The sequence below is a fragment of the Scophthalmus maximus genome, chromosome 12, assembly GCF_022379125.1.
Source record: "Scophthalmus maximus strain ysfricsl-2021 chromosome 12, ASM2237912v1, whole genome shotgun sequence".
Taxonomy (NCBI): Eukaryota; Metazoa; Chordata; class Actinopteri; order Pleuronectiformes; family Scophthalmidae; genus Scophthalmus; species Scophthalmus maximus.
The window spans coordinates 13,073,116-13,099,766 of NC_061526.1; the positions used below are offsets into that span (position 1 = coordinate 13,073,116).

A 26,651-nucleotide genomic window follows, 5' to 3' on the forward strand; every position below is an offset into this window, starting at 1 on the left:
TTAATATCACTCAGAATCACCTGTATTTATATGTATTTCTCACACATAAGCCATTAGTCATTTTTCTTTCTAATCTGCATATACATTTATATAAGTCCTCTAACTAATAATTCACTGACAGTAAAGTCGAATCAACCTAATTGAAAACTTTGATGCTGAAGTCCTCAACTATGCTGGATGTTATTTGAACAGATGTATGGCAACTTGACCTACCTGCACAATATCCAGCACCATGCCGGCTGATACGGTTCCGAATCCGGCTAGAAGGAAAGGCAGCAGGATCTGCAGTGCCATAGCCAGCGGGGACTCCTTGGGCATGTTCTGCCCAGCAGGCCCGTGCCCCGCCGCCGCCGCCGCCGCCTCCTCCTCCTCCTCCTCCTCCTCCTCATCGGCCTGCTCCCCGGAGAGCCTCCTCTCCGCCAGCATGGGCTCGGTTTCAGAGAAGCCTCCGTCGCCACAGTCCGACATGGTCACGGAAGACCGCGACGCCCGGTCCAGGTGCCGCCGGCTCTCCACGTGAGATGTCTCCTGTCTGTAGCCATTCTGGTGCGAGCCGGCCTCCGGCTTGGCGCCGAGGTCCACCATGGCCAGCCGCTCCTCCTGCAGCTTGGCGTAACCGGTGGGCACCATGGTCTGAAACAGAGAGGCGATCCGTCCGGACGACGCGGGTTTCAGGGAGAGGGCACTCCAACCGCCGGCTGCTCCGCTCATACGTACCGTCAGACTAGAGCCCAGGGACTCTCCTAAAGCTCCACCCAGACTCTGGATACTCATGGTGTCCTGTCATCCAGGCCATCCGGCCCCTCAGGGGGTTGTCGAGTGACTGCGCGGCACAGTTGTTTGGCAGTGGCTGGACACGGGCATCGTCCACGCTGGAAACCGGCCTCGGCGACTCGGCAGCCTGCAAGAGGCACACAGAGGAAAGACAACAGTGGAGACAGCTGTGAGGGCGGCGCAGCGACCCCCGCGCAGCGCAAGAGGCGGTCACTTTGTTCACGTGTCCCTCGCAGCGCACCGTCGTCTGCCTCCGTTTACGGCTTCCATTCCACAACTTGACGCCTTCCCGCGGCTATCAACTCATCGACTAAGAAAACTAGACCCGGGCTAGACGAGGTCGCGCTACTGCACACAGGGGCTACAGTTGGCTAGTAGCTCATTCTTCTAGTGTGTCGTCTAAAAGTTACCTTTGTGCTGCGGTGATATTTCTCTCGGAGCGTAGCGGTGCGACGTGTGTCAGTCAGACTGCCTGACTGCCACTGAGCCGCGTCACACGAAACAGCACTACTAAAGATCGTCTATGTCAATTGATGAACTACTCGGTTTTGGGAAATTGTGGCGCATGCGTAATGGCATCTTGATCTTCCTCTGCGTGTATGCACGTTGTGCTCTTAAGGTCAACCATTATACCGTAAACAAACCAAATGAGCCATTTTCCCCAAACAGTTACAGCTTTTGAGGGTCACGGGTTAAAGGGGGGGTAACAATCTCGTCAGACTGTATTGGATGAGCTGACTGTATGGTTTCGCGATGACAAAGTAAGTTGGAGTGAGACCTCTCTAGGGTGACTCGCAACTAAACGCGAAGTGTCATACTGATATTTTGACTGTAGTGCGCAGGCGCAGAGTACAGGACTCGCTTCTGCCTGTGAGTTTTCTTTATCAACTCCGACTCAGACAGATGGGACTGTCTGTGTTGTAGCCTTCGTATTGAATGTGTGTGGATTTATTTTTTTACTGCCAACGTCATTAGTTCTTCCCATAACGACAGGGGGCGCTGTGTAAACCACTCATCATAAGAAAAGTCTTATCTGACCGTTCACCCGGAAGTAGCTCTTCTCAGGAACCACACGTTGATGAACAGAAGTGTCGCCTCAGAAATGGAGCTCAGCGCGGAGAAGACGAGTTCACAGGCTCTGCTGTCGTGCGGAAAGGGAGCAGGTCCGTCTGTCCACTGTGACCGTGGGAGGGCGAGGGGAGGAATGACACAGTCCGCGTGTTCGAGCCTGCCACACTGAGCAGTTAGCTAGCTAGTTGTCTAAGCTAGTGGACAGGGAGCACGGCCACCACCCTACCTACATGTGTTCTTCTAACAGGAACACTCTCTCTCTCTGTGTGTGTGTGTGTGTGTGTGTGTGTGTGTGTGTGTGTGTGTGTGTGTGTGTGTGTGTGTGTGTGTGAGAGTGAGTGAGTGAGTGAGTGAGTGAGAGAGAGAGAGAGAAAGAGAGAAAGAGCCCAAAGTTGTGGAAAACTCATTTAGATTTTCATTATTTGTAGTGTCCAGGACAAATCCATAAAATAAGAAATAAGAAATTTATATAGTAGTACTGTTTTAAACATTTACATATAAATTATGTTTCCGTGCACCCGTAATCTATTGGTATTTCTACAGAGCTCAACTTCTGCATAATTATGGAAAAACGTTATCATGTTTATGGAAAAGTTATTGAACCATTTAAACTGATGGAAACATCAATCTTAGCTCACGATCACTTTGAATCATTTTGCACATTAGCCACTGGGCTTCCTGTGAAAAGGTGAAGTGAACTTGTCTTTGCTGCTTCCAGGTCTCAGTGAGAAGCTTCTCCTCAAGCCAAGGGCCGGCACATCCCTGCACACAGAGAGAGTCCCGAGAAGCAGTGGTGAGACCAAACTTCACCTTATCGCAACTATGTATCCTAATTTATTTGCTCTTTTTTTTCTATACAATTTACTCTCAGGAAAATCAAGAACAAAAAAAACAGTTGACAGACAGATGTGTGTTCTTGTTGTGTTGTTGTAGTGTTGGAGCGGCTGCAGAGCTTCCTGCCTCAGATGGCTGAAGCCAACGAGAAGCTGAAGCAGCAGATGGAGGAGGCCCCTGTCGGACACTTTGACATAGAGAGCGTGGAGAATGCACAGAGGGTCATAGAGATGGTAAGTGTCAGTCTGCTGGTAGATTTCTACTCCATACACAAGCTTCAATTCAAAAATGTATTTTTAAATCAATCAGTTTTTACGTCATTCTACAGATTTTGGTCTCCACTCCTTACTTTTTCGATCGTTGTTATCTGACTTTCCTGCTACCTCCATGTCTGCTACTCTGTCGCTCAGATTGCAAATAACTGATCAGTCTACTGCCCTTTCAAAGGTGGAAAAACTTATCCCGCACCCCTCTGTCCAGATAGATAGATGAGGGTTGCAACGATATCCGGTGTCACGATATACCACGATATGAAATTTGATGGTTGTCGTACCATGAATATTTGCTACTTACCAGCTTTGTAAAAAAGGAATGGTGAATCTCAAACAAATTTGCAAATCTGCTTTCCTATTGGACTAACTTGTCAGACTAAGCCACCGGGCAGCACATGCAGTAGAGTAGAGAACTTTAAATTCTGACGAACAAATGTGTGAAAGTTTTAACCTCGATAATAAATTCAAAATCATTTTCCACATCCTGGCCTTATATCTGCATTGTCTGTCTGTTGTCACTATTTTCTGAAATATTATAAACAAAACAATTATGAAAATATTGAAAATAACTATCAGTTGCAGTTGAAAAGAGCTTCACCTCAACCAATTCCAACAGTCAAATCCTGCTTTTACATTGATGCATGAGCAATAATAATATAAAGACATAATACATCATTGTTTAACTGTGACAGGGGACATTTCAGGGGACAGTGGAGTGGAGTTATGACAGTCTGTTGCATGGCGGCACATCGGAATTCACCGCCATGCCACGAAGAAGGCGTCAGATGAAACATACAGATTTGTCTACATGACACATTTTGAGGTGGTTCTGGTCAAGCTGCAGGGCAGAGGACATAATAGTACAAAACATGTCACTTCCTGTTCCCAGCATGTGACGTTCAGTCAATATTGACATGTAGATGTGTTGAGAGCAGGACCGTTAAGATAACCTGTTTTTTTCTGAGATGGTTATCATACCGTGAAACTCTCCTACCATTGCAACCCTAAGCTGATAGACCGACTGTTTATTCATCCAGAGGGAAATTAGGCATCAAGCACACAGGAAGAGGAAAGGGACAAACCAAAAAATAAGAATAATAAATATAATGAGAAGCTAGGAATACAAAGCAAGTGCTAAGAGCATGATGATCTGAACATACAAGCATAAAAACTATATATAAACAAAAATATGTGTGAGCTGAGGCTCGTTGGTCTCCTCGAATGGACTCATGTACACCCAAGCATGGTAGGAAAAAGCTTCACAGTACTGCTGTGTAAAGGATAGAACGAAACATTTATTCCACAGTTTGTGAAACCTTAATGATGTATCCAAAGCTAAGTATTCTTCGTAAAGAAATGTATACTACGGTAAGAAAACCATGTCGCTTGGTCGGTTCCTGGATCTCAACTGAACTAACTGGTCAACATCAACTAGGGCTGGGCGATATGAACCAAAAATTATCTCGATATTTTTTAGCTGAATGGCGATACTTGATATATATCTCGATATTTATTCCGGTAAAGAAATAACAAAAACAAAGTCAGTTCCAAGTCAAATCAACATGTGCCAAATGTCACATAATAACCAGCTGCACAATATCAACACTTACATGAAATTGACACATTGTTAATAAATAATAATATAAAATAAAAAATGTTCCTTAAATAAAATATGCTCCTTTCTTGCATAACAGAATACACAGAGCTGTGCAAACAAGGCACAGCAAGGCTGAATGAAGCTCGCAACGTTGTTTCGGTGCAGAATGATGCGAAGGCTTCAAATTCTGGGTTGCAAGGACGACGTTTTACACACACCTCATACTGAACTTTATGGCGCTGTTGTAAATGGTGGTAGAGATTCGTGGTGCTCAAAAAGATGTCTGGCAACAACGTAACATCTGTTTTTATATATTTGATTTTACACTTTTAAAGCATTTAAATGCAGCGTTTAATTTGGTTATGGTTAGGGTTCGCTGTTGTTCTACATTACATTTAACATCAAACGACAACTTCTTTCGAACCTGTCAAAATGAACAATATATTGGTTTTACAAACAAAAAATTGATACAATAATAAGTCACTACAACCTATACTTCTCTTCTTTCTCTTTTCTGCCACATTTTAATATCTGCCACTGTCAGAGGAAAGAGAAAACCCAGCAGCAGAAGGTGCCGATAATGCTCCTGTTACGCTGTTTACAAACCGACATTAAAAATGATGAAGAAGAGTGAACTACCAATCACGTTGCGACCTCTTCACTGGTTGAGGCCCAAGAACACGGCCTCAACCAGAGCTCCATTATTGGGCAGGGTTCGTCTGGCACCTCCCAGCTTTTGGTAGTCAGGGCCCCTCTGCCTGCGAACGTCCTACCTGAAGACTTGAGACTGTCCGAATAAATCCCACCTTTCAAATCACTTCGTGTGTAGTATTGCACTTATGTGGTAAAGTATATTATTATATCAGTTTTCAATGTATTCAGTTATTTAACATGATGAAGTTTAGACATCTCCCTCTTGTTGTCAGGATGTGGCTCTGGTGGAGCTCAGCGGGTCGGACACCGACTCTGAAGAGGAAGAAGATTCATCGAACTCTGAGGAGTCGGACTCTGATGAAGAGCATGAGATCACTGAGCAGAACCTTAAACTACCTAGAGACAAAGGCAGGCAGAAGAAAGCCAACATCCAGGTTCTGAACGTGCAGGTGGAGTAGACGAGTCAGGCGGACAGACGTTTGGCTTGGAATCGAGTTATTTTCCCTCCTGAGGTAATGTGCGTGTGACAGGATATCTGCCTCAGGAGTATTTCAAGCTGCTTCATGGACACAGAAATGTTAAACAGAAAAGTCCTGCGTGGAGGCCAACCAGTCATCGGAGAGAGAGAAAGGAATGAGCTTTGGAGCCAGAGGATATTGTGATCACCTTGTCCAGTCTGTGTCCTTTTATTTTACATGCAACATTTAGGCAAAACATGTCATATGAATTCAAGCACAGTCGAGAGGAAAGCCTGTGCACTGTTCACACTCTGCTACATTCAGATTAAACCTAACATGTTAGCCTCTTAAAATAATCCTGATAACACTGAGTTAAAACTTTCTCATTGTGTTGCAAACCAAACTCAGTACTGGTAAGAATCCTCATCGCTCCCTGGAACAGCCCGGCTTCCGCTCGTCATGGACTCGTTCTCCACAAGTTCTGCTTTGTCCACAAGAGCAGCTCACAGTGGCTGAACACTGGTGCTGGTCACTTAAGTTCACCGGAAGCAGCTCGAGCTGGCGTTGACTTTGTGTCTTGGATCATCATCATGCCTAAAGATGTGGCCAGAAAGGGAAGAACATGGTCGGCAACAAAATACTCCCCACACCAGTACACCAGCAGCTGATTGGCTCCACTGATTCATGCTGCTGACGAGCATCTGCAGCCTCAGCAGAAATCCAGTCGATCACTCTGAGACACTGATGCGTTGACCTCACAGGCGAGAGCTACTTTGTCTGAAAATCCTCCTCACTCTGTAATGAAGTGGGCGTTTTCTCATCTAATCTTCTGCTCTCCTGGTAACTGCCTCCTTTAAAAGACCGTTTTTCAGACATGGTGGCAGGATCATGGATTCAAACTGCCAACAAAACCTCTCGAAGACAATAATGTGAAATCTGTCCCACAATCCCCTTCTCTCTTGATTGTTCAGGCTTTGAGCTCCCAGAATCTCTCTGTTAGAGAGGTTCTGTTAGATGTGTTCTGTTTCTACTGTAGCAGACACGTTTGTGTAAACCCAGTCCAATTGTAGAGCAACACAATACTCATATGTTTGATTAACACAAAATGAACATTCTAACCTTTATAACTGTTGCATTTCATCTCATTCTCGCAGTGTTGTTTCACCAACAGGAACAACTGTACTATGTGAACCTCATTCATACTTTATGTACGCTGAATTGTGAGCTGCATTTCTGATTTTGACCAAAAGTTATTTTAGATTTAGGTATTTAATAGATTAATTCATGCATCAGGGTTACTTGTATATCACATACTGTATATTATGTGCAGGAATATAATGGAATGTCTGTAAAGTTTCTGTGCATGAAATGTGCTTATGCATTCACATATGAAAAGTGAGCAAATATAATTTACCCTTTACTAATGCAGACATTTGTTTTTATTATTTTGCATTAAAAACAAAACAAAATGCCAATCAAACCTGCCTCTCAGACCCAACGACAACGTGACTGATTCACTTTCAGTTTGTTTTGATGTTTATCATCTTGTCTTTACTTTCTCATGCTCCATGTTGTATGTGTGTGTGAAGCAAGAAATTATCATATTCTGTTTTTTATCCCTTATACATGAATGGTTATTAGGTCACTCAAATATCGCACAATTGTCGTACCGTCAATTCAGTTAATGTAAAACAGAAGTTAAACACAGCCCAGCCAATGTAATAAATATCAAAGTGTTTATAATCTATATATCAGAATTACACTAAAATTTGATCATTTGAATGTTGCATGACCTTTTTGGTGATGGACTAATAGTGTATTGCCATTTGCCGGAACTGACCCTCTGTTTCAATATACAAACAATGTTCTTGTATACTAATCAGGAAGAGAGCATAACAGCAGTAGTAGAAAAGAAACGGTTACAAACCATCAGTAGAAACAGTAAAAGACTGATTATGTAAAAAAAGTCAAAATATTACGTCACCTGAAATCTAAATGTTTCAGCCTACTGCTAATGCAGGGGAAATACATTGAGCACAATTAAACATACAATTTAAATGGTCTTTAATTCAATTACAGATTATATTAATAAATAATTACACATTCCTCAACAGCAGATATTAATAACTACACCAAACATATGGCCACAAAATGAATAGATAAGGCTCATCAGGTCCTTTCACAGTCCATTATCAATGTTTTATTAAAGGCAGGCATATTTAGGGGGCTGATTTCTATGAATGTGTACAATTTGTGTTGCTTGATTGAATCTGAAGATTCTGTTGGGCTGAGCTATGTTCTCTACTGAGTGCCCTTCTAATTCTTCTACTCATCACTGGGTCAGTACTCGAATTATTATTCTTAAAATGTCACCCATAAGCCTTAACATCTGTTAACAACCGTAGCATTGTCTCTTCCTTTACCCCACTCACTACATGTCTCCTTTCATCACTGACACTTCAGTTTGATCAATGTTTGATGATTTATGAGTTATTGAAGTTATCCCTTGTTACCAGTGTTCCTCTGAACAAGAGTCCCAGCTTCTTTAAAGACATTGATCAAATTCATTGATAAATGAGCTCTGATAAGAGCTGGTGATGTCATAATGCTACTATAGCATTAGCAATATTACCTTGCTGGTGATGTGCTTCCAAGAAACCAAAGTAAATGAGGCTCCTTTATAAGAGCAAAATCATTATTTTATGTTTACCATTTTTCCCATGTAACAGCAGCATTACAAAGTTAAATTCAAATGGAACTTTATTAACCAGTGTATGTCATTCCTGGCTGAAAACAGATTTTATTGAGGGACATCTTTTTTTCTTTTTTTTTTTTACAAAGAAAGAAAAAGTTCACTGACAATGTGGGACAGATAGAAAACCAACTTCTTCACACGAGTGATGCATAAAAACATTGAGGTCTGTAGTGAATATAATATAGTGTTATTACATATCGTGTTCCTCTGCCGGACAAATTCAATGTCAAAAATATATCCGATGTTTTTTCTTCCTGCTTTGGTTGAAAAATATTTACAAAAAGTCCAATTTTGACAAATGGAAGAGAAAAATGTCTAAAGTTGAGGATGTAGGAACAGACAGCTGCACGGAAATGATGATGATGACAAATCCTAGTCCCCCTAATTCTGAGCCAAAGTTCAGACTAGAAATAAAGATGAACCACTGATGACAGTCAGCCCATCATTGTCTTTCATTGTGAAACGAAGCTGTGTGCCGGTCTACCAACACAGTTCCTATTGGCACCATGCCAACAGGCCCTCGACCCTACCTCCTGTTATTTCATGGAATTGTAAAGTCGTTTTTAAGACCTAACTGTGTTTCACTTACGTCTTTCCTTGCTATGGCGATGTTGAAGCAGAGAAGTGAACTGAACCCAGGTATTAAACGGGTCTGGCTTCTAAATGATTATAGACCGAGGTATCGATACGCTCCGATGTCGTCAGTTCTGCTCCGCTTCTCTCAGTACTGGAGAAATGGAGTAAAAACATTTTACATGAATTATTGTTTTCTAAAAGGCATAATTCTGAATCAAGGGGGGCAGCACTGTGCACCACACACACAGAGTTGTCAAAAACACTCTTTTGCAAGTATTGTGCATAACTGTTGTTTGTGAATTCATCAATTCAACCTAAATCTGAAACTGTGACTATTCAGTTCCACGTCAGAAAACGGGCGGACTAGCACACGGTAAAAATACTGTCAGTTAGGGAGATCTATCTTACATATTTATCTTTTAAAAAGTCCTACGGAAACGGTAAGAGTACCGTCGCAGAACCATAAAATCCAAAGTGTTCTGTGTGGTCACAGGTGCAAGCACACACAACAACCTTTTTTAACCTGGTCTTCAGTTACTCAAAAGTCCATTTACTTCTGACCACGTCTCACTCTGAACTAGTGATGGAGCTGAACGCTGTAAAAACAAAACCTTGAGCCACGATGACTTTGTTAACTGTCAAGATCAAGAGCCATGCTTTCCAATCAGGGAGGATGCATTCTGTCCAATGTAGTCGCAGCATTATTATAGTAGCTGCACTATTGAGTTACTTTTGTTTATTGGCTAGGGACATGTAACTCCTGTGAGCACACACACACACACACACACACACACACACACACACACACACACACACACACACACACACACACACACACACACACACACACACACACACACACACACACACACACACACACACACACACACACACACACACACACACACACACACACACACACACACACACTTCAACATGATGGTATCCATGATCAGATCGGTCCATGCGTGAGCCACGTCTGTCTTCTGCAGCCCAAAGGGTAAAAAAAAGATTTGTTTGACGTTTATGATTGATAATGACGGGAAAATAGGTTTCAGGTGGAAATTTGTTGGTGTGTTGTGAAGTGAAATCCACTTTAATGGACGTGACACACTGACAGTATAGTCAGAAGCTCAGGTCGACTTTATAACCAAGTCCCGCACCATACCATACAGACACACACACACACACCCCCAGGCACGCACGCACACACGCAAACGCACACTGAATGAAGCTGGATGTGTAGGTGAGGCAGACAGATGTTGGCTGGGACTGCGAGCCCCTGGCACTCAGTACTCCACAGTCACTGCTTTGGTCTTGAGGTATTCCATGAGCGCGTCCTCTCCTGTGGACGAGACAGGGCACAAACATGTGTCAGTCAAACGATTACAGGTCAGAGGTCGCCTGAACACCGTTTCACAGAGAACCCCCTGATGTCTCACCGAGGTCTTTGCCGAAGCCGGACTGCTTGAAGCCTCCGAAAGGCGAAGCCACGTCCGTCTTGTTGTAGGTGTTGACGAACACTGTTCCGGCGTCGAGCCGCTCACTCACGTACATGGCCTTGTTGATGTCGCGGGTGAACACGCCGGACGCCAGGCCATATTCGGTGTCGTTGGCTCTCCGTAGCACACCGTCCACGTCGCTGGGGTTAGGCCGAAGAGGACGGAGAAATACCAAACTGGTGACTGAAGTCGTGTAATAACACCCACAGCAAGGGGCTCTTTTGGTGACTTACCCATCTGGGAATTTGGACACTACCATGATGGGGCCAAAGGACTCCTCTTTGGCGAGGAACATGTGGTCCTCCACGTCAGTGAACAGTGTGGGCTCCATGAAGTAACCTGAGGGAACAGAAGCGTGAGGACGAAGACCTGGTGCTGACAGAGATGCTACAGAAGAAAAGTCAGAGTAACGAGACGCAGACTCGCAACAAAATCAACAAAAAACCCTGTCAGTCCTAATTTGAAAGGATATCATTTTTCTGAAACGATTTATGGGTTGGCTGATATTATCGGCTGATATGCGACATGTGTATCTGCGTTTATGTTTGTCGATATGCACCAGTACAAAAACTTTCCGTCCATTCATCATCTACTGCTTTATCCATTTAGGGGTTGCGGGGGGCTGGGGTACAACAACTTTCATTTCACAGAACAAAGAATGGAGAGAAGTGGTGCATTTAAGTGTTGTTTTATGTTTATTTTCTTACTTTTAAGGCCTTAAATGGCCTTGCACACAAACACCTTTCAGAATTACGGAGCTGGTACCGCTGAGGTTAGAGGACGGAGCCCTGCTTGTACAGTCACTCCGAGGTCTGTTTGTGAAATCTGTTACAAACGTTTGTCACTGCCTATTATTTACACTGTCAATCCTATTAATTTATTCCATGTTTTATTAAATAAGTTATTATTATTGATTTATTTTCTATTTTCCCTGCTCATGTTCCATTGTTTCATACTCATTTTAACTACCTGTTATTTCTATCTTGTAAAACACCTTTTTTAACATTGTCTAGAAAGCACTATATAAGACACAATTATTATTATCATTATCATTATTATTGTTGTTGACATTTTCTCCTGGGGCCTGTACTACGATGCGTCTTCAACAAACCCAGGATATGTTTTCATTATCTGATTTGACCAAACATTGACCATCCTGATAACCTGAGCTACGAAGCTGATATCAACTGTCTGATTTAATCCTGGGTTACGAGCTCGACCGGTTACGGTTCATGAATACAGTTTTTAATATGATACGTAAAGAAACGCTGATACCTGCAGGTCACTTCAGTTCAAGCGACATGTAAAAGTGACATTTTCAAATAATAATACGATCAAACAACTAAAACAGAAAACAACCACTTGAAATATTTTCTTAAAATTTAAAGTCCGTCTAAAAATATCAGTTAATATCTACAGGGATTTATCCAATCTATTTATATATTTAAAGGAATTTAACTATTGAGTGAATATTTGAGTCTTTTGTCTGACGATGATCAAACTGTGATGTGATGTGACGGGAGGAGAGAAGAAGTTATTGTGTGATGTCATCAGTCACACTGAACTGTTCATTCATGATCATTAGGAATATTGATCAGTGTGCGGAAGGTGTTTGGTAGGACCCTTGTGATCTGTGTGTAAATCTGTGGAGGATTCCCAGGGGCTCGGTGGTCAGTTCACCCTACCTTGCCGGTCCACCTGTCGGCCTCCACACACCAGCGTGGCCCCTTCCTTCACGCCCACGTCGCAGTACTCCAGCAGCTTGTCCAGGTGGGCCTTGTGGTTCTGTGGGCCGTGGTCTGTGGAGCGATCCAGAGGGTCTCCGATCTTCATCTTCTTGATCTCCTCCACCTTTGAGGGAAAGGAAGGAAACATAGCTCTCAGTGTTTCTGTGAAGTGTAGGGGCCAGTATCTGAATATTATATAATGTTATGTATGAATACCCTCAGATGTACAGTATGAGGTGGCGTCTCACTCACCACTCGGCTGATGAACTCATCATGTATTGACTCCTCCACAAACAGACGTCCAGCAGCAATGCAGTTCTCACCTTTGTTAAAATACACAGAGCTCATACCCTGTGGAGCAACACACGCGCGCGCGCGCGCACGCACGCACGCACGCGCGCACACACACACACACACACACACACACACACACACACACACACACACACACACACACACACACACACACACACACACACACACACACACACACACACACACACACACACACACACACACACACACACACACACACACACACACACACACACACACACACACACATGCATGTTTAATATGACTCCATTCACAGTAAAATACATGTTTATTAATGATCATGATGAAGTAAGGGTGTAGGGGCTACAGCAACCAAACATAATCTGTCTATTATTCCTTAGATTCATGAATTATTCTCTGAGAGATTACAATCTCCCTTCCCTGAAGCCATTGTGTCAGATTCTAATTTGTTGTTTAGTTTTAAAATCATCCATCCATTAGCTATGCAGCTTGAGCAAGTCCCAGCTGACATTGGCCGAAACATGCGGTACACCTTGGACGGGTCACCAGTCCATCATGTCCATACTCATGTGTCTGTGTCCACACGAGCGTTTCAGCTCTGCATCAGAAATGACCTCCGTCCACACTAACATATCACATGCCAATGCACGTACCCTGGTCATGTGTGTGTCGGTGTAAACCGGAAGCAGACTGTCTACTCTGCAGTCAGTTGCTTAGTAACAGAAAGTACTGAATGAGGACGGAGTGGACATGTTACTGACAGTAAGTGTGAGCAGCGCTTTGTGTTTGCTGCTGGCAGTCCAGTCATGACTGAATGTAGGTGAGTGCGTCTGCGTTTCCCAATGTCTCCGTTACGCCAGACGTAGAAATGATGTGTTTAAAAAACATCTGTGTGGAGGTAACCATAGAGACATACACCTACACTTAGAGTCGCCACATAACGTTGTTCAGTTGAGACACTAGTTTAGACTGTGGGAGGAAGACGGAGCAGCAGGAGAAAGCCTACGTCTAATCATTGAACAAAATAAAACAGAATAACACCAACTCCTCAACTGTGACAAGCTGTAACCACAACACTTTGTCTGATCAAATTACTGTTGTTGATACTTTTCACTGTCAACTGAATAATTTATGAGTTGGTTATTTTTTTTCAGCACAAAGTGATGTCAGAACCACCCGCCCCCTCGTCTGTCTCACCATGCGAACGGCCTTGTCCATGTCACAGTCGCTGAAGATGATGAGAGGCGACTTCCCCCCCAGCTCAAGAGAAACCTTCTTCAGGTTACTGAGTGCACAGCTGCAACCAGGAATCACAGAGGACGAGCATGAAAAACCACGAGACAGTTACCTCAGCACGTAAAGCAGAACGCTTGTCAGCTCATACCTCTTCATGATCTGTTTGCCAATTGGTGTGGAGCCGGTGAAGCCCAGCTTCCGTATGTCTGGGTGGTCGGACAGACGCTGTCCCACCATGCCCCCTGGAGGAGAGCAAGAGATCAGGAGGGTGGGTCAAAGGTATGAAAGGAGCAGCCATGTTGGCACAGGGCTGAAGTTCGTTCCTCTGCTGTTTCTACCAAACATTGACTGTATATAAAGATTCAACACTCCCTCCTGTTGTCCAAAAATGAGGCCAAAGTATCTTGCAGTAAGTGTGCTGCCACTCATGTCAAACCAGTCAGTCTCAGCTGTCAAGCGCGACGTTCTACCCAACATGCACCAGACTCTCAGCTCAGCCCATTGGTTCAGCTGCTCACTGTTGTTGTGGACAATCTAATCAGAGTGAATCCATGTTTGGTGAACTAGTGAGTGTAAGAGGCAGCAGCACTATGTGTGTTCATGGTGATGAAGTGTCATCCAGTGCAGCAGTGGGACACCTGGTGTAGTCCGAATAATACTCAAATACGCAGTAGTCTGAGACCTTTCTTCATTTTCGATTTCCAAGGGGCGTCACCAACGGACGTAGACGAACCATGCGACGACTGTTGAGCAACAGACTAGAGCTGAGAGGAGATGATGTGATGCTGCTTGCACACTGTCTGTGAACCAGTGTTGACGTTTTTGTGGCAGAAATGTGAAAAAATATCGGTTACTTTTACTCAAATGCTCGTTCATCAGCGGCAGCCATCTTGGTTACAAAAGTCGCTTCTCTCCGCATCATGGTACAAACCCCGCCCATTATCAGATAATCAGCTGTGATTGGACCGGCAAGTTTTCTGCCAGAGGAAATCAATTCCCAATGGAGGAGATACAGACCGAGTCTGGCAGAGCAAATGAAATGAGCCCCCAGAATTAATCTGGGTCCGAGGCTAGTGTGAAACAAAGGAGTCACACACATCAGACTTTAGATACACACACAGTGCAAGTCACCAAGATGTTCACAGTTAATAGTAAATAATAGTAGTAGTAAATAAGATTAGAAAAGCGCTGCATTAATATACAGTCCATTTGACCATTCATGAGCAGTTTTACTCCTGTGGTCTGACAGAGAGGATTCACAGTGAGAAGGGTGACTCGTCTTCTACCCTGTGGTGAGAGGCTTTGAGTAGAACATGCAACTGTCAACAGTGGGATCGGTCGGATCTTTCTTATGATTTCTAAGGTTTCCATAATCTAATCATCACCAAGGACAAATGACAAGTGGTGAGGAGAGGGGATAATGTGATATGTATACACTGCATTTGTTGTTGGTTACCTGAGCCTGGCAAAATGTTGACGACTCCTCGAGGAATACCAGCTTTCACAGACAGCTCAGCAAACTTCAGCGCTGTCAGTGGAGTGACCTGTGAAAATGAGAAGAAACACTCATCATCTGACACAGAATGAGGGGGCGGGTCGTATGTTACACATCTCTCATGCCCAAAATACATTGTGCGTGCACGTGTTCATTCATTTATAATGTGTATTTTCGGTGCAATCACCTGTGCAGGTTTGAGCACGAGCGTGTTTCCAGCTGCGAGGCAGGCGGCGCTCTTCCAGGCCAACATCATGAGAGGGTAGTTCCATGGGATGACAATGGCACACACACTATCACAGAGACAAGGTTCTGCGCTCAGTAAGACTCATCCTCCAGAATGAAACAGTCCATGAGTTAGTTAACTGTCTTTACCCCAGAGGTTCTTTCCTAGTGAAGGTCAGGTTGCGGTTCGGCCTGGCCTGGTTGATGGGGATCGTCTTGCCCTGTAACCAACAACAGCACATGTCTGAGAACGTCGGAGTCTAATCACTGTTCAAAAGCAAAAAAGCTCTCTGAACAATTTTATACCTGGATCTTGTCACACCAGCCGGCGAAGTAGCGGAAAGTCTGAATGGACATGCCTACGTGGGTCTTCAGGGCCAGTGTGTACACGGCCCCTGAGTCAATGGACTCAATGGTAGCCAACTCTTCTTGGTGTTCCTCCATCAGGTCGGCGAGCCTAGAGGGAGGAGGTCAGAGGTCACAGGGTGTGAGTATGATGTCACCACAGATTCAATGAGTTATACTACAACTTGAGGCCTGTATTTTGTCTCCATTCAAAGTTGTTCAATCCTCAGCTGATGTATACAGCTATGACCTGAGGACTCTGCAGAAGTTCTGCAGTCATAAGGAGCTTCTCTTCTCTGTGATCTGATTGGTGGAGGTGTACTGTATTCACATGAACATCAGAGATGCTGGACTGTATATAATAACCAACGCTACACAGCACTAAGCGTCTATGCTTGTTTCTGACCAGCGCAACATGTAGAAAATCATCCCTTATAATATCAACTAGGGCTGGGCGATATGGCCTTTAAATAATATAGCAATATATATTTTGTTATATCGCGATACACGATATATATCGCAATATTTTTAAATCTCCTCTAAAGCACTTCATAAATGCACAATTTAACCTTCTGAAGCAGATAATCACTCCAATATGATGATTCTAGTAATCCCTGAAACCTATCTGTGTATTAAAACATTCTTTAATCTTAATTATATTCATCAATGGTTTCTACTAGGACAATTTTAAACTTCAAAGCAAGTCTTATCCCGGCACCTTTACAAAATTTTACAAGACAATTTATAGTCACAGTATTCGAGATGTAGTCATTTAATACATCTCATGTGCAACAAGCGGACCCTAATATCAACCCACCAAGGTGCATATCTCATCACTAATCAGAACTAAATTTAACAGTGTGTTTCTAACTTTGTTGGTCATGTAACCACAGTGCAGTCCTCTAGGTGGAGCTACTCACTTGTAAAGCCGACTTCCTCTGTCTCTAGGGTTCATCCTGCCCCAGGGGCCATTATCATAAGCTTCTTTGGCAGCTGCCACTGCCCGGTCCACATCCCCCAATGAGGCATAGGACACTTTACAGATCACCTGGGTGAAGGACATGATGGTCACACCCTACTACTCTTCAGGGATTTCTGGATGTGTGTACATGTTCATAAAGATCACTCACAGATCCATCAGTTGGATTGATGGTCTCGTAGGTCTTCCCATTTTCTGCGTCCTCGAACTTGCCATTGATAAAACACTGGTGCGGCATTTTCACTGTCATGTTGTTTACTTCTTTGGTTGCCTGAGTACAATTCAGAATGTAATTAGAATATAGGCAATATACAATGTTAATGATCATTTTATTTTCATCTGTTATCCGTCACCTCCTACTTGTCTAACAGAAAATATTTTGTTTGTATTGGTGGGCATCTTTCCCAGCCTCTCTTTTGGGGTTCCCCAAGGCTCCATATGGGGACCAATTTCTATACACACATATAAACATGTATATATATATATATGTCAAGTGTTAAGATTTACAGTGAAAGTTGCTCCTTACATTAAATGAGGGGACACTGAAAGATCAACAGGTTTCATTCAGACTCACATAATCCACAACCAGCTCCTCCTCCTGGTCCTCCCCTCTCAGCTTGCGGACAAACATCTGGATGAAGTCCTGGAAGGTAGAGGCCATGTACACATCCTCATTCTGCAGCTGCACACCTTCACATTTCTGCTTCACCTCCTCCACCAGCCTGGACAGAAACACACCAGCTATTCTTAAAACTACACACTCTGGAATCTCGAGGTTTTGATTGTCAACGCACAAGCGACTTTTCTCTAAGCTCCTGGAGTTTCTCAAAGTAGAATCTCTGGAGTATATGCGAGTGAGTCCAGAATACAGCAGGAGAATGAGTGTGTTGATGACGGTTGACAAAATGCTCCAGAGATGATCCTGCTGTTGTAACTTATATGTGAACAGAAAACTTCGGAGAATGTTTGGACGCAATTCTGCGGACATTGTGATCTGGCGGCAGTGGCTCAGGACGTAGAGCGGGTGGTCCGCTAACCTGAAGGTCGACTGATTGATCCCAGCTTTCCCCAGTCCGCATGCCGATGTGTTCTTGGGCAAGACACTTAACCCTGAATTGCCTCTGAGTGTGAATGTGTATGAATGTGTATGAATGTGCGTGAATGTGTGTGAATGGCTTTGATTGGCCGATAAGACAAGAAAAGATTTTTTTAAACATAGTCCATTAAGTTCAGGTCTGAAAACAGCTTCATCGTGATAAGCAAACATCTGACCATTAAGAAGTGTAACAGGACCAGTTTTAAAGTGAATCACTGAAGTGTCCGTAAGTCTGAATACTTCTGCATTATTCTTGTATTGAAATCACCTTTTCTGATCTTATTATTTCATGCCTTGGCACCAGCTGTGACTGAGGACATTATGTATTCAGGGCTGTCTATCTGTCTGTCTCAAAGAGTCGCTGTAACTCAAGGATGTACTGATCAAGTTTTGGGTGATCAGAGGTCAAAGGTTAGGGTCAATCTGATCATACTGGAACATTTTTTGGCCATAAATCAATAATTCTCATTGGGATACAATGATGTAGTGATGACATTTAAGGTCAGACATGTTTATCTAGAGTGTGAAGGACTGTGGGGTCCTTGTGGAGCTTCACTCTCTCAGTGACATCCTGGATTATTATTGGAATCCAGACACACACACACACTCCTCTCCCTGAGGTGTGAGGCCTAAAGTATGACATCAGTTCACATGACACTTGCCTTATACTTGGAACTGCTAACTTTAGACGTGCATTACAATTTATGACTCTCTTCTTATGTGCATATGAAGACATGTTGCCATCTCTGGTCTTAAAATAACCTCACCTGACCACATCCATGGACGCAGCTCCGGACTTGAAGAAGTCTGTGGTGTCCTCAATGACCAGGACGTTGCTGAGGATGCCCTTCCAGATGTTCTGTGATAGAAAAAAAATCCAAAACATTTTACAAAGTATTCAATACTGTCTTTTCATATCAATGAAAGCAAAATGCCATAGTTAACTTGCCCTGATCTCTTCTTCCATCTTCTTTTCATCATCAGTCAGCTCCACACTGGCACTATCTCCAGAGGAGAAGTATTTGGAGGCATGGATCATCTTACCATCTTCAAACTGCAGACTTCTCACCAGCAGCTGATAACCAAACACAGAAAGGATGAAGTGCAGCAACAAGACGAGGGGACGGGACAACACAGACTGTATTAGAGACACTCACAGCTTTCCCATCAGTTCCGTACAGCACGAGCCCATTGTTGGTGACCAGGCCAGGTTGGGACGCCCCGTCGATCTCCAGGGGCTGACCAGTCGGTACCGACCCCCCTAACATGGACGAGCCATACACCGTCACAGACTGAGGAAGAACACGATCACATATGTACATTACTTTTGACTTTAATGATCTTTGACGGTTCTTTTTTAGACCTTCATATGCTTCATATGTACATAATGTCAGTGGAAAATGATTTATTGAGAAAACAGCAACACAAATTTATGTCTCCAGAAAAATTTACGGCTCAAACTGTGAACATTTTAGGACATTTTGAGGTTGTTCAAGGAACAAACCTCAAATCCAAGAATTTCTTTCTGACTTTGCCATAAACACTAAGTGTGAGTTTTTGTCTTTGCCTGCAAGTTCCAGCAAACGCACCTGACCACCAATGACAGTCCAGGCACCAGGGACTTTGTCATGTCCGCGGATCCAGTTGTGGATGGCCTCTGCTGGCTGGGCCAGGTTGACCTGGGGGACAGGAAGCAGACAGAGTCAACATGTGGACATATTGACATTTTCACACCAAGTCCCCTTCATTTCTGAGAACGAGAGGGAAGCCCAACAGCTGGCTGCAACTAGCTGAGCCACACGTAGAAAAAACCCTCAGGGTAAATAATCCTGTGCACTAAGAATAGTACATTCAGACTCAGCACCACTGCAGCCTCTCTGCTTGTAACATTAACACCAGTCACTTGCTCACTTGGTACAACACTTTGAGCTAACAGTAAGTTTCCATGCTGCTAACTGAATGAAGGTGTTTGGAACCCACCACTGTAGGTTAGCAGAAGAGAGGAGTCCAATGTTCTGTAAGTTGCCAGGAACCATTTTCTCTGGAGCAACGGCCAGAACCTCTGTTTATTACTGTTGAGCTGTAGTGTATTTTCTGTAGTCCAGTCCCAGATAGCATTAATACAGTCAAGCAGTCTGGTTAATCTAAAGGCCTCATTAGAGTTAAATAAAAGTAGCTGGATATCGTCTGCATATAAGTGGTATGTAATATGAAAGCATTTAATTATCTGGCCCAGTGTCAGTAGGCACTTGACCTTAATACATTAATTGGTGCAGTACTTTAGTTACCAAAAAAAACTGCAACCAGACAAATGAGACTGAAGCCTAAATGATTGGAGAATTGAGATCATGTGATAGATGAGAGTGATACCTCTCACCTTGGAGTTGGACTTCTTCTGAATGCCTTCATAGCTGGCTCCTTCCTCTGTCTGGGGAACTCGAGGGGCCTTTCCATCAGCGATGAGCTGCACTGACTCCACCTATACAACATCTTTGTCAGTGGTGCAACAGCGGCTGACTTGGAATTTCATTAGAGAGGACTAAGACTGGGAACTGTCCATTATGGCAAAGTGCATAGAGTATGAATTAATAACTTGTCTGTTCAGTTTGTAAATGATTAATTCATTTGAAATATGTTCTTCATGAATATACAGTATGCTGTCAATACGCTCCTGACTACGGTCCTCACATGACGAAGAGGAAAAGTTCAACCAACAACATCAAATTGCAGGTGGTTACCATGGCCTTGATGCCTTCTGGGAAGAGGAAACGGTTGTAGAGTGTGTCCACAGTGTCGTTGGGCTCCACAGCACACTCCCTCTGCAGCAGGATGGGTCCAGTGTCCAGGCCATCGTCAGCCCAGAACACCGTGAAGCCAGCTTTCCTATCGCCTTGGATCAGGGTCCTGGTGACACACACACATAGACACACACGCAGACACACACACACACACACACACACACACACACACACACACACACACACACACACACACACACACACACACACACACACACACACACACACACACACACACACACACACACACACACACACACACACACACACACACACACACACACACACACACACACACACACACACACACACACACGGTGTAAAGTAGGCCATAAACCTGACCAAATGGAGCAGAACCTGATAACTAAGTGATAAGTTGAGACTGTTGATAAGACTGTGAGACAAACAAGCGTCTACTACAGGTACTCATGGCAACTGGATACTTTCATATATTCATGTGAAGGCCCATTCTCAGCCATTTTGGGATATTTTCAGTTGAAATCGTATTATAGATTGCCAAATAAAGTCCAAATAAAAGAGTTCAAGATATATTATCTGTAATGTGAGGTATGTTGGCCTGGAGTCAAGAGAGACTACAGATAATCTATTAATTTGATATGAAGTCAAACTGATCTCACAGGAGGTAGTTGTAGCAATATCCCCCAGCTTAAATGAACATTTGATGCAGTCTGTCAGTGAGATGTGAATCTATTAGACCATTGGTTTGGCTTAGCATAAAGACACGAGGCAGGGCCTTCCTATCTGTTCCTCCTCTAGACGATGCTAAGCTACCTGCCTTTCTGCCTCAACCTCATCGGACTCTGGGGAAGACAACAACAGTATATTTCCCGAAATGAGCTTTTCCTCCAGCTCACCTTAAATAGCATTCGGCACGAGCTATGTTTTCATAAGCCAACAAAAAATGGAAGCTGTTGATGTCAGAGAGATAGTAAGGGTGGAGGACAAATGCCAGAAGCAGGGGCTGATAAGAAAAGCAGCTTTACTAGGAGGTCAAACAGAAGTTGTTTAAACCTCCAGCCAGACAGAAAGCAGCAAACCCTCTTCTGATCCCTCAACTCTGACCTGGTAAAACTGGACTGTGAACTCTACAAATGACCTATATCTGCAGCTCTGTAGCCGTCGTGAATATACAGGATAAACCTGGCAGAGAAGCTACATCATGCAAATTGAGCTTTCACAATAATGGAAAAATGATAAAACATAGTAGAGAAGATTCACATTTCCTCATTGATGCCAGCTACAAATAGAGTAAGAATGATCTTAGGTTTACAGACATGAGCTGACATTAGCCTCCACCGTCGCCAGGTCATAGGTCATAACAGACCAAGGCTGAAGCAGCACAAAAAGAAAGGTTGTAAAGAAATGTATTTGTGCTTAGAAATTCTTTTTTTCGTCTTTCTGAAGTAAGAAGCTCCTTCTTTGTTTAGTCATTATTTCTTTAATTCCGTAGACTGTATAAAATAATGGTTGGTGGTTTCTATAGAAGTCTATGAGAAAATTACCTCTCACCTGATTCATAACGTCAGTAAACATTTTCCTGAGGAGTTTATGGTTCAATCTGTAGTTTCAAGTCTTCCTCAATAAAGCACAAGAGTGATCGCCCACTTTTTGAATGACTCCGGTACCGAAAGTGAATTTCCCATTCATTCATTTACTCCAATGACATTTTATAAAATCCTTACAAAAAGAGTTTAAAGACTGAAACCAAGCCAGTAAACTAAGAGACCATTTTATCCGGAGCAAGCAAAAAAATTGGAAACGGAAAAAAAGGGCAAGGGTACAAGACTGTGAACATAATTATTTTAACAGTGAAGGAACTACTCATCCCATAATCCATTGCAAATGACTTTTCATCGACACTTTAGCTTCTTCTTGAATTTAACCTTCATCATCATCACTATAGTGTTTATATTGTTGATAACAGTCTTTTAATGTGTTGCAGCTTGAGGTTTGTGCGCATATAAAAAGTGTATAACCATCGTAGAGTTCAGTGGAAGCAGAGTGTGCCAGTAACTCATGCTGCGTTCCATTACATCTCAGAGCTCTGAGCTCAGAAGTCGGGGTTGGTTGGGGTTCCTCCGAAGCCCAAATCGGAATTCTGATCCTGGAGGGCGCTCCGGTTGCAACCTCAGACTCGGAGGTCTGTAATTTGCGAGGTATAATGGAACACAGCACAAAGAGCTGACATGGCGTTCGCAGGTGTAGTGAGCGTTTCCATGGTAACAAGTGTAACATCGACGTCTCTGATTGGTGGAGGACACGTCGATGTTACACTTCAGGATTGTGGGAAGTGTAGTATTTCTCAATGACATTGTGAATAAAACATGTTTTTCTTAAAACATGGTTGATGTCCATCGGACTTGTGGGTTCTACACATGGGTTCTACAGGTTCATATACATTGCTTCCCAACCCCGTGGTGAGTCAACCTCGTATGGTTATGACATCATGGCTAATAATCAAAATGTCAATGGAGAATATGAATGGGATTTTCACTAGTTATTCTGCTATAGGCCTAGGGGGGGAACTCCCATCATGCATCTCTAGCAAAGCGTTTTATAACTACAGTCTATTTACCACTAGCTACCTCTGAAATCCCCCTCCTCCTTCCCCCTCTCACCAGTTGATGGCCGAGGCTCCTCTGTGCAGGGGCAGGATGGAGGGGTGGTAGATGATGGAGCCGTGCCTGGGATTGTCGATGATGTTCATTGGGATAAACTGGGAGCAGAAAGGCATGACATTTAGCTCGGCGCCCACCGCCTTGTAGGCCTCCACCACCTCTGGGATGGGTTTCCCCTTGACCCGCCATCGCGGGAACTTGAACACAGGCGTCCCATCTTTTTCTGCCACCACAGCTGTCAAAACAGGAGTTTCACAACACAGTTTAGAAAAAGCAGAAACTAGTGTTGTGAGGTGTGGTCCGCACCATTTTTTTGTTTTAGATTTTAGAGAGCCTGAGCTGAGCGGAAAACCCTGATTTTTTTTCCGGCACACACACAAAAGCAACAGCTACTGGACAGTGAAGAAATATTCAATGATTTTTACAAAATGTGTAGTGCTTTAGGATTGCTTACTGCTCCTTTAACATCCAAGGGACTTCAGTGTAGATGAACATTCTAGTTAACTTCAACACATACCCTGAGGATCATCATTTACCACACACAGCAGTGTAGAGTTCAGAGTTCTGATCAATCCTTCAACCCAATAACACAGCCACTGACTGAAATCTGAGTACATTGAATATTACAGTATTTATATGGCATTTACCCTCTCGGCTAGTTGAAATAGAAAAATGTTTTAAAAATAAAATAAAATAAAAACTCAAGTGAGGAGGCGGAATATATAATATATAAAAGTATACCTGAACCAAATGTCCACCTGTGTTAAAAAGAAGTAACCAGTAACTTAAAGATTGTCACTCACATATGGACACATGTTGTTGTTTGTCAATGGCGGGGGGGCTTTGAAAGGATTTGATGAATCCAGGCTGTTTTTTGTTCTGCTCTATTCTCTAAGAATGAGTAACTGCTGACTATGAGATGCCATCATAAACCCGCTCTGGTTGGTTTGAACTGTGTCCTCACTTCCATCAGAAAACAAAGGGCAGATGACACTAAGAGAAGTGATGAAGAGCAACAATCCATCAGGAATAAGAGCCACTGTAAGTGAAGGGAAACAGAGCTCACTCACCGAGGGGGTCGGCCTTGCCATCTTTGTCAGGGACAGTAAACACACCCACCACTCTGTGACCTTGCTTCCTCAGGCTGCTGTAGACCTCCTGGCCAAACTGGCTCTGACCGATTATAGCTAGTTTGAGCTTATTCTGGTAATAATGCTGTAACGAGAGTAAACAAAACATTAGTTCCAAACACAGTCAGTGTAAATGAGAAATACTGGAAATACGCGTCTGCTCTTGCGGCTACGTCACGTTCTCCCACTGTAACTGCAGAACTGCAAGTACGAAAACAAAAACAGGCCATATACTGTCATAGAAAATGTGGATTAAAAAGAATCAACAATCTTATGATATTGATATATCAGCCGATACATATATATATATATATATATATATATATATATATATCTACAATAAATGGCAATGATTTGAAGATGTCGTCGTCAAACCCTTATAATAAAGAAATGAAATCGAAGCTTGATATTTTACAGTTGAACAAAAACAAATAAATAAGAAAACACAGGTGCAGCCAAATAGATTGAACTTGAAAATCTATGCAAATCTTGTCTGCTCTGTTCATATATCAACCATATATAAACTTCCACCTGTTTGTTCTGTTCCCGAGACAAGGCCGTGACTCCACAGGGGAGATACTTTGGGCCAAAGTGGGCATGAACAACTGACTTCATTTTCCAAAATGTTGAAGGCTCACGACTGGGGTCGGACGAGGTGTCAACAAACTGCCACGGCTTCCTCATTGTCCTCCTGACACATTTGGGGGGGGGGGGGGGTTTCCTACTGTCTCAACCTGTTGTTGATACATTTCAGAAAGACTGAATAAAACCAGCTCGTGCACCTGTCACGGGGTGGTGACACAGTGTCACTGTGGTGGAGGAGGAGGAGGGATGAAGGGTTAGGGTGGAGGAGGAGGAGGGATGAAGGGTTAGGGTGGAGGAGGAGGGATGAAGGGTTAGGGTGGAGGAGGAGGAGGGATGAAGGGTTAGGGTGGAGGGATGAAGGGTTAGGGTGGAGGAGGAGGAGGGATGAAGGGTTAGGGTGGAGGAGGAGGAGGGATGAAGGGTTAGGGTGGAGGGATGAAGGGTTAGGGTGGAGGAGGAGGGATGAAGGGTTAGGGTGGAGGAGGAGGAGGGATGAAGGGTTAGGGTGGAGGAGGAGGAATGAAGGGTTAGGGTGGAGGAGGAGGAGGGATGAAGGGTTAGGGTGGAGGAGGAGGAATGAAGGGTTAGGGTGGAGGAGGAGGAATGAAGGGTTAGGGTGGAGGAGGAGGAGGGATGAAGGGTTAGGGTGGAGGAGGAGGAATGAAGGGTTAGGGTGGAGGAGGAGGAGGGATGAAGGGTTAGGGTGGAGGAGGAGGGATGAAGGGTTAGGGTGGAGGAGGAGGAGGGGGCCCGGCCGGGGGGGAAGCCGCTCTCCCACAGGACCCAATGTGTGTGTGGAACTGTGGGGGGAAGCCGGTTTCGAGTTCCATGCGCTCCGGTGGACGGTGCCGTCCGGCGCACGAGGCGCCGTCTCCGGCCGCACACCGACACGTTGACAACGGTGCATTACAGACATTCGCCAACATTCGGGGGGGGGGGGGGTCCCTGACTCCTGACCGTCCCCTCGTCCCCCTCACTGAGCCGTGCACAGTGCGGAGCTGCTATGCTGATGCAACTCCTCCACAGCATGTACAGTGAAGAAGGCGGCGGCGGCGGGTGGGGGGGGCGGGGGTTAACGTGGCACCGTGCTCTGACACAGTCCTGACTGCCGGAGACCTGGATGAACTAAAGACCCGCCGATTCGGGGCTCGGGGCTCGGGTCCCTCCTCGCCCCCCTTGCGACCGCTGACATTTCGCAACGCAACGCGACGAGCCCGTGCTGCGGCGCAGCGAGGCGGCACATGCAGCGATACTCACGGACGAGGTGGAGAATCTCCGCAGGGCTCGACCGGCAGTCCACAGCATGATGGCGGGGGCTCGTGTGTATATATATTTAAAAAAAAAACGGTAAAAACTGAATTAAAATAGCTGTGCAGACACTGCTGCCACACACAAACAAACGCGCGCGGACACACCTGCCTCCGTGTGCGAGCGAGTCGGAGGTCGTGGTTGTGTGCTCGTTGCACACAGCCTGTCACGGACGTGCCGCTCGGGACCGGTGCGTGCGCGCTCCCGCCCACGCACCGGTCAGCGCCGTCCGCGAGCGCGCGCTCACACGTGGGAACTTTGCACAAGTGTCAGCGCCAACCTTGGATGTGAGGCCGCG

General features: G+C 44.3%; 3 protein-coding genes across 5 annotated transcripts in view; 1 reads left to right on the forward strand and 2 right to left on the reverse strand.

Annotated features, from left to right (window-relative positions):
- slc41a2b (solute carrier family 41 member 2b) overlaps window positions 1-1,336 on the reverse strand; it is a 30,313-nt gene extending 28,977 nt beyond the window's left edge. The window contains exons 1-3 of one of the 2 annotated variants that reach the window (XM_035649298.2): window positions 1,185-1,336; window positions 718-901; window positions 214-633 (exon numbers count right to left, since the gene is read on the reverse strand). In XM_035649298.2, coding sequence (XP_035505191.1) covers window positions 214-633; window positions 718-774 — 477 coding nt within the window. In that variant the 5' untranslated portion in view covers window positions 775-901; window positions 1,185-1,336. Of the gene's footprint in view, window positions 1-213; window positions 902-1,184 lie in introns of both variants that reach the window. The other variant, XM_047335938.1, reaches the window with a different exon arrangement.
- Window positions 1,337-1,592: 256 nt separating this feature from the next.
- On the forward strand, window positions 1,593-7,140 carry nopchap1 (NOP protein chaperone 1). Its single transcript, XM_035649311.2, has 4 exons — window positions 1,593-1,937; window positions 2,564-2,638; window positions 2,779-2,912; window positions 5,475-7,140. The coding sequence occupies exons 1-4, from the start codon at window positions 1,853-1,855 to the stop codon at window positions 5,658-5,660; spliced, it is 480 nt and encodes a 159-aa protein (XP_035505204.2). The 5' UTR covers window positions 1,593-1,852; the 3' UTR covers window positions 5,661-7,140.
- Window positions 7,141-8,402: 1,262 nt separating this feature from the next.
- Window positions 8,403-26,534, reverse strand: aldh1l2 (aldehyde dehydrogenase 1 family, member L2). 2 transcript variants are annotated; one of them, XM_047335937.1, is made up of 23 exons: window positions 26,303-26,534; window positions 24,401-24,545; window positions 23,331-23,428; window positions 20,632-20,797; window positions 20,271-20,372; window positions 19,483-19,572; window positions 19,051-19,185; window positions 18,843-18,968; window positions 18,661-18,752; window positions 17,372-17,519; window positions 16,949-17,068; window positions 16,739-16,866; window positions 15,780-15,930; window positions 15,624-15,694; window positions 15,436-15,541; window positions 15,210-15,297; window positions 13,902-13,995; window positions 13,715-13,814; window positions 12,473-12,571; window positions 12,179-12,344; window positions 10,727-10,832; window positions 10,434-10,633; window positions 8,403-10,336 (listed from the first exon to the last, which is right to left on the reverse strand). In XM_047335937.1, the coding sequence occupies exons 2-23, from the start codon at window positions 24,419-24,421 to the stop codon at window positions 10,281-10,283; spliced, it is 2,463 nt and encodes an 820-aa protein (XP_047191893.1). In that variant the 5' UTR covers window positions 24,422-24,545; window positions 26,303-26,534; the 3' UTR covers window positions 8,403-10,280. The 2 variants fall into 2 exon arrangements, with proteins under 2 accessions (XP_047191893.1, XP_047191892.1); XM_047335936.1 differs by having other exon boundaries at window positions 23,331-23,565.
- Window positions 26,535-26,651: the final 117 nt, after the last annotated feature.

Coding starts and splice junctions, on each gene's coding strand:
- nopchap1 (XM_035649311.2), top strand. CDS start 1,853: ATGAACAGAAGTGTCGCCTCAGAAATGGAGCTCAGCGCGGAGAAGACG. Junction 2,639..2,778: donor GAGAGTCCCGAGAAGCAGTG/GTGAGACCAAAC, acceptor GTGTTGTTGTAG/TGTTGGAGCGGCTGCAGAGC. Junction 2,913..5,474: donor CACAGAGGGTCATAGAGATG/GTAAGTGTCAGT, acceptor TCTTGTTGTCAG/GATGTGGCTCTGGTGGAGCT.
- aldh1l2 (XM_047335936.1), bottom strand. CDS start 26,350: ATGCTGTGGACTGCCGGTCGAGCCCTGCGGAGATTCTCCACCTCGTCC. Junction 18,969..19,050: donor ACGGAACTGATGGGAAAGCT/GTGAGTGTCTCT, acceptor TTTGGTTATCAG/CTGCTGGTGAGAAGTCTGCA. Junction 10,833..12,178: donor CCGACAGGTGGACCGGCAAG/GTAGGGTGAACT, acceptor CTGTTCCCTCAG/GTTACTTCATGGAGCCCACA.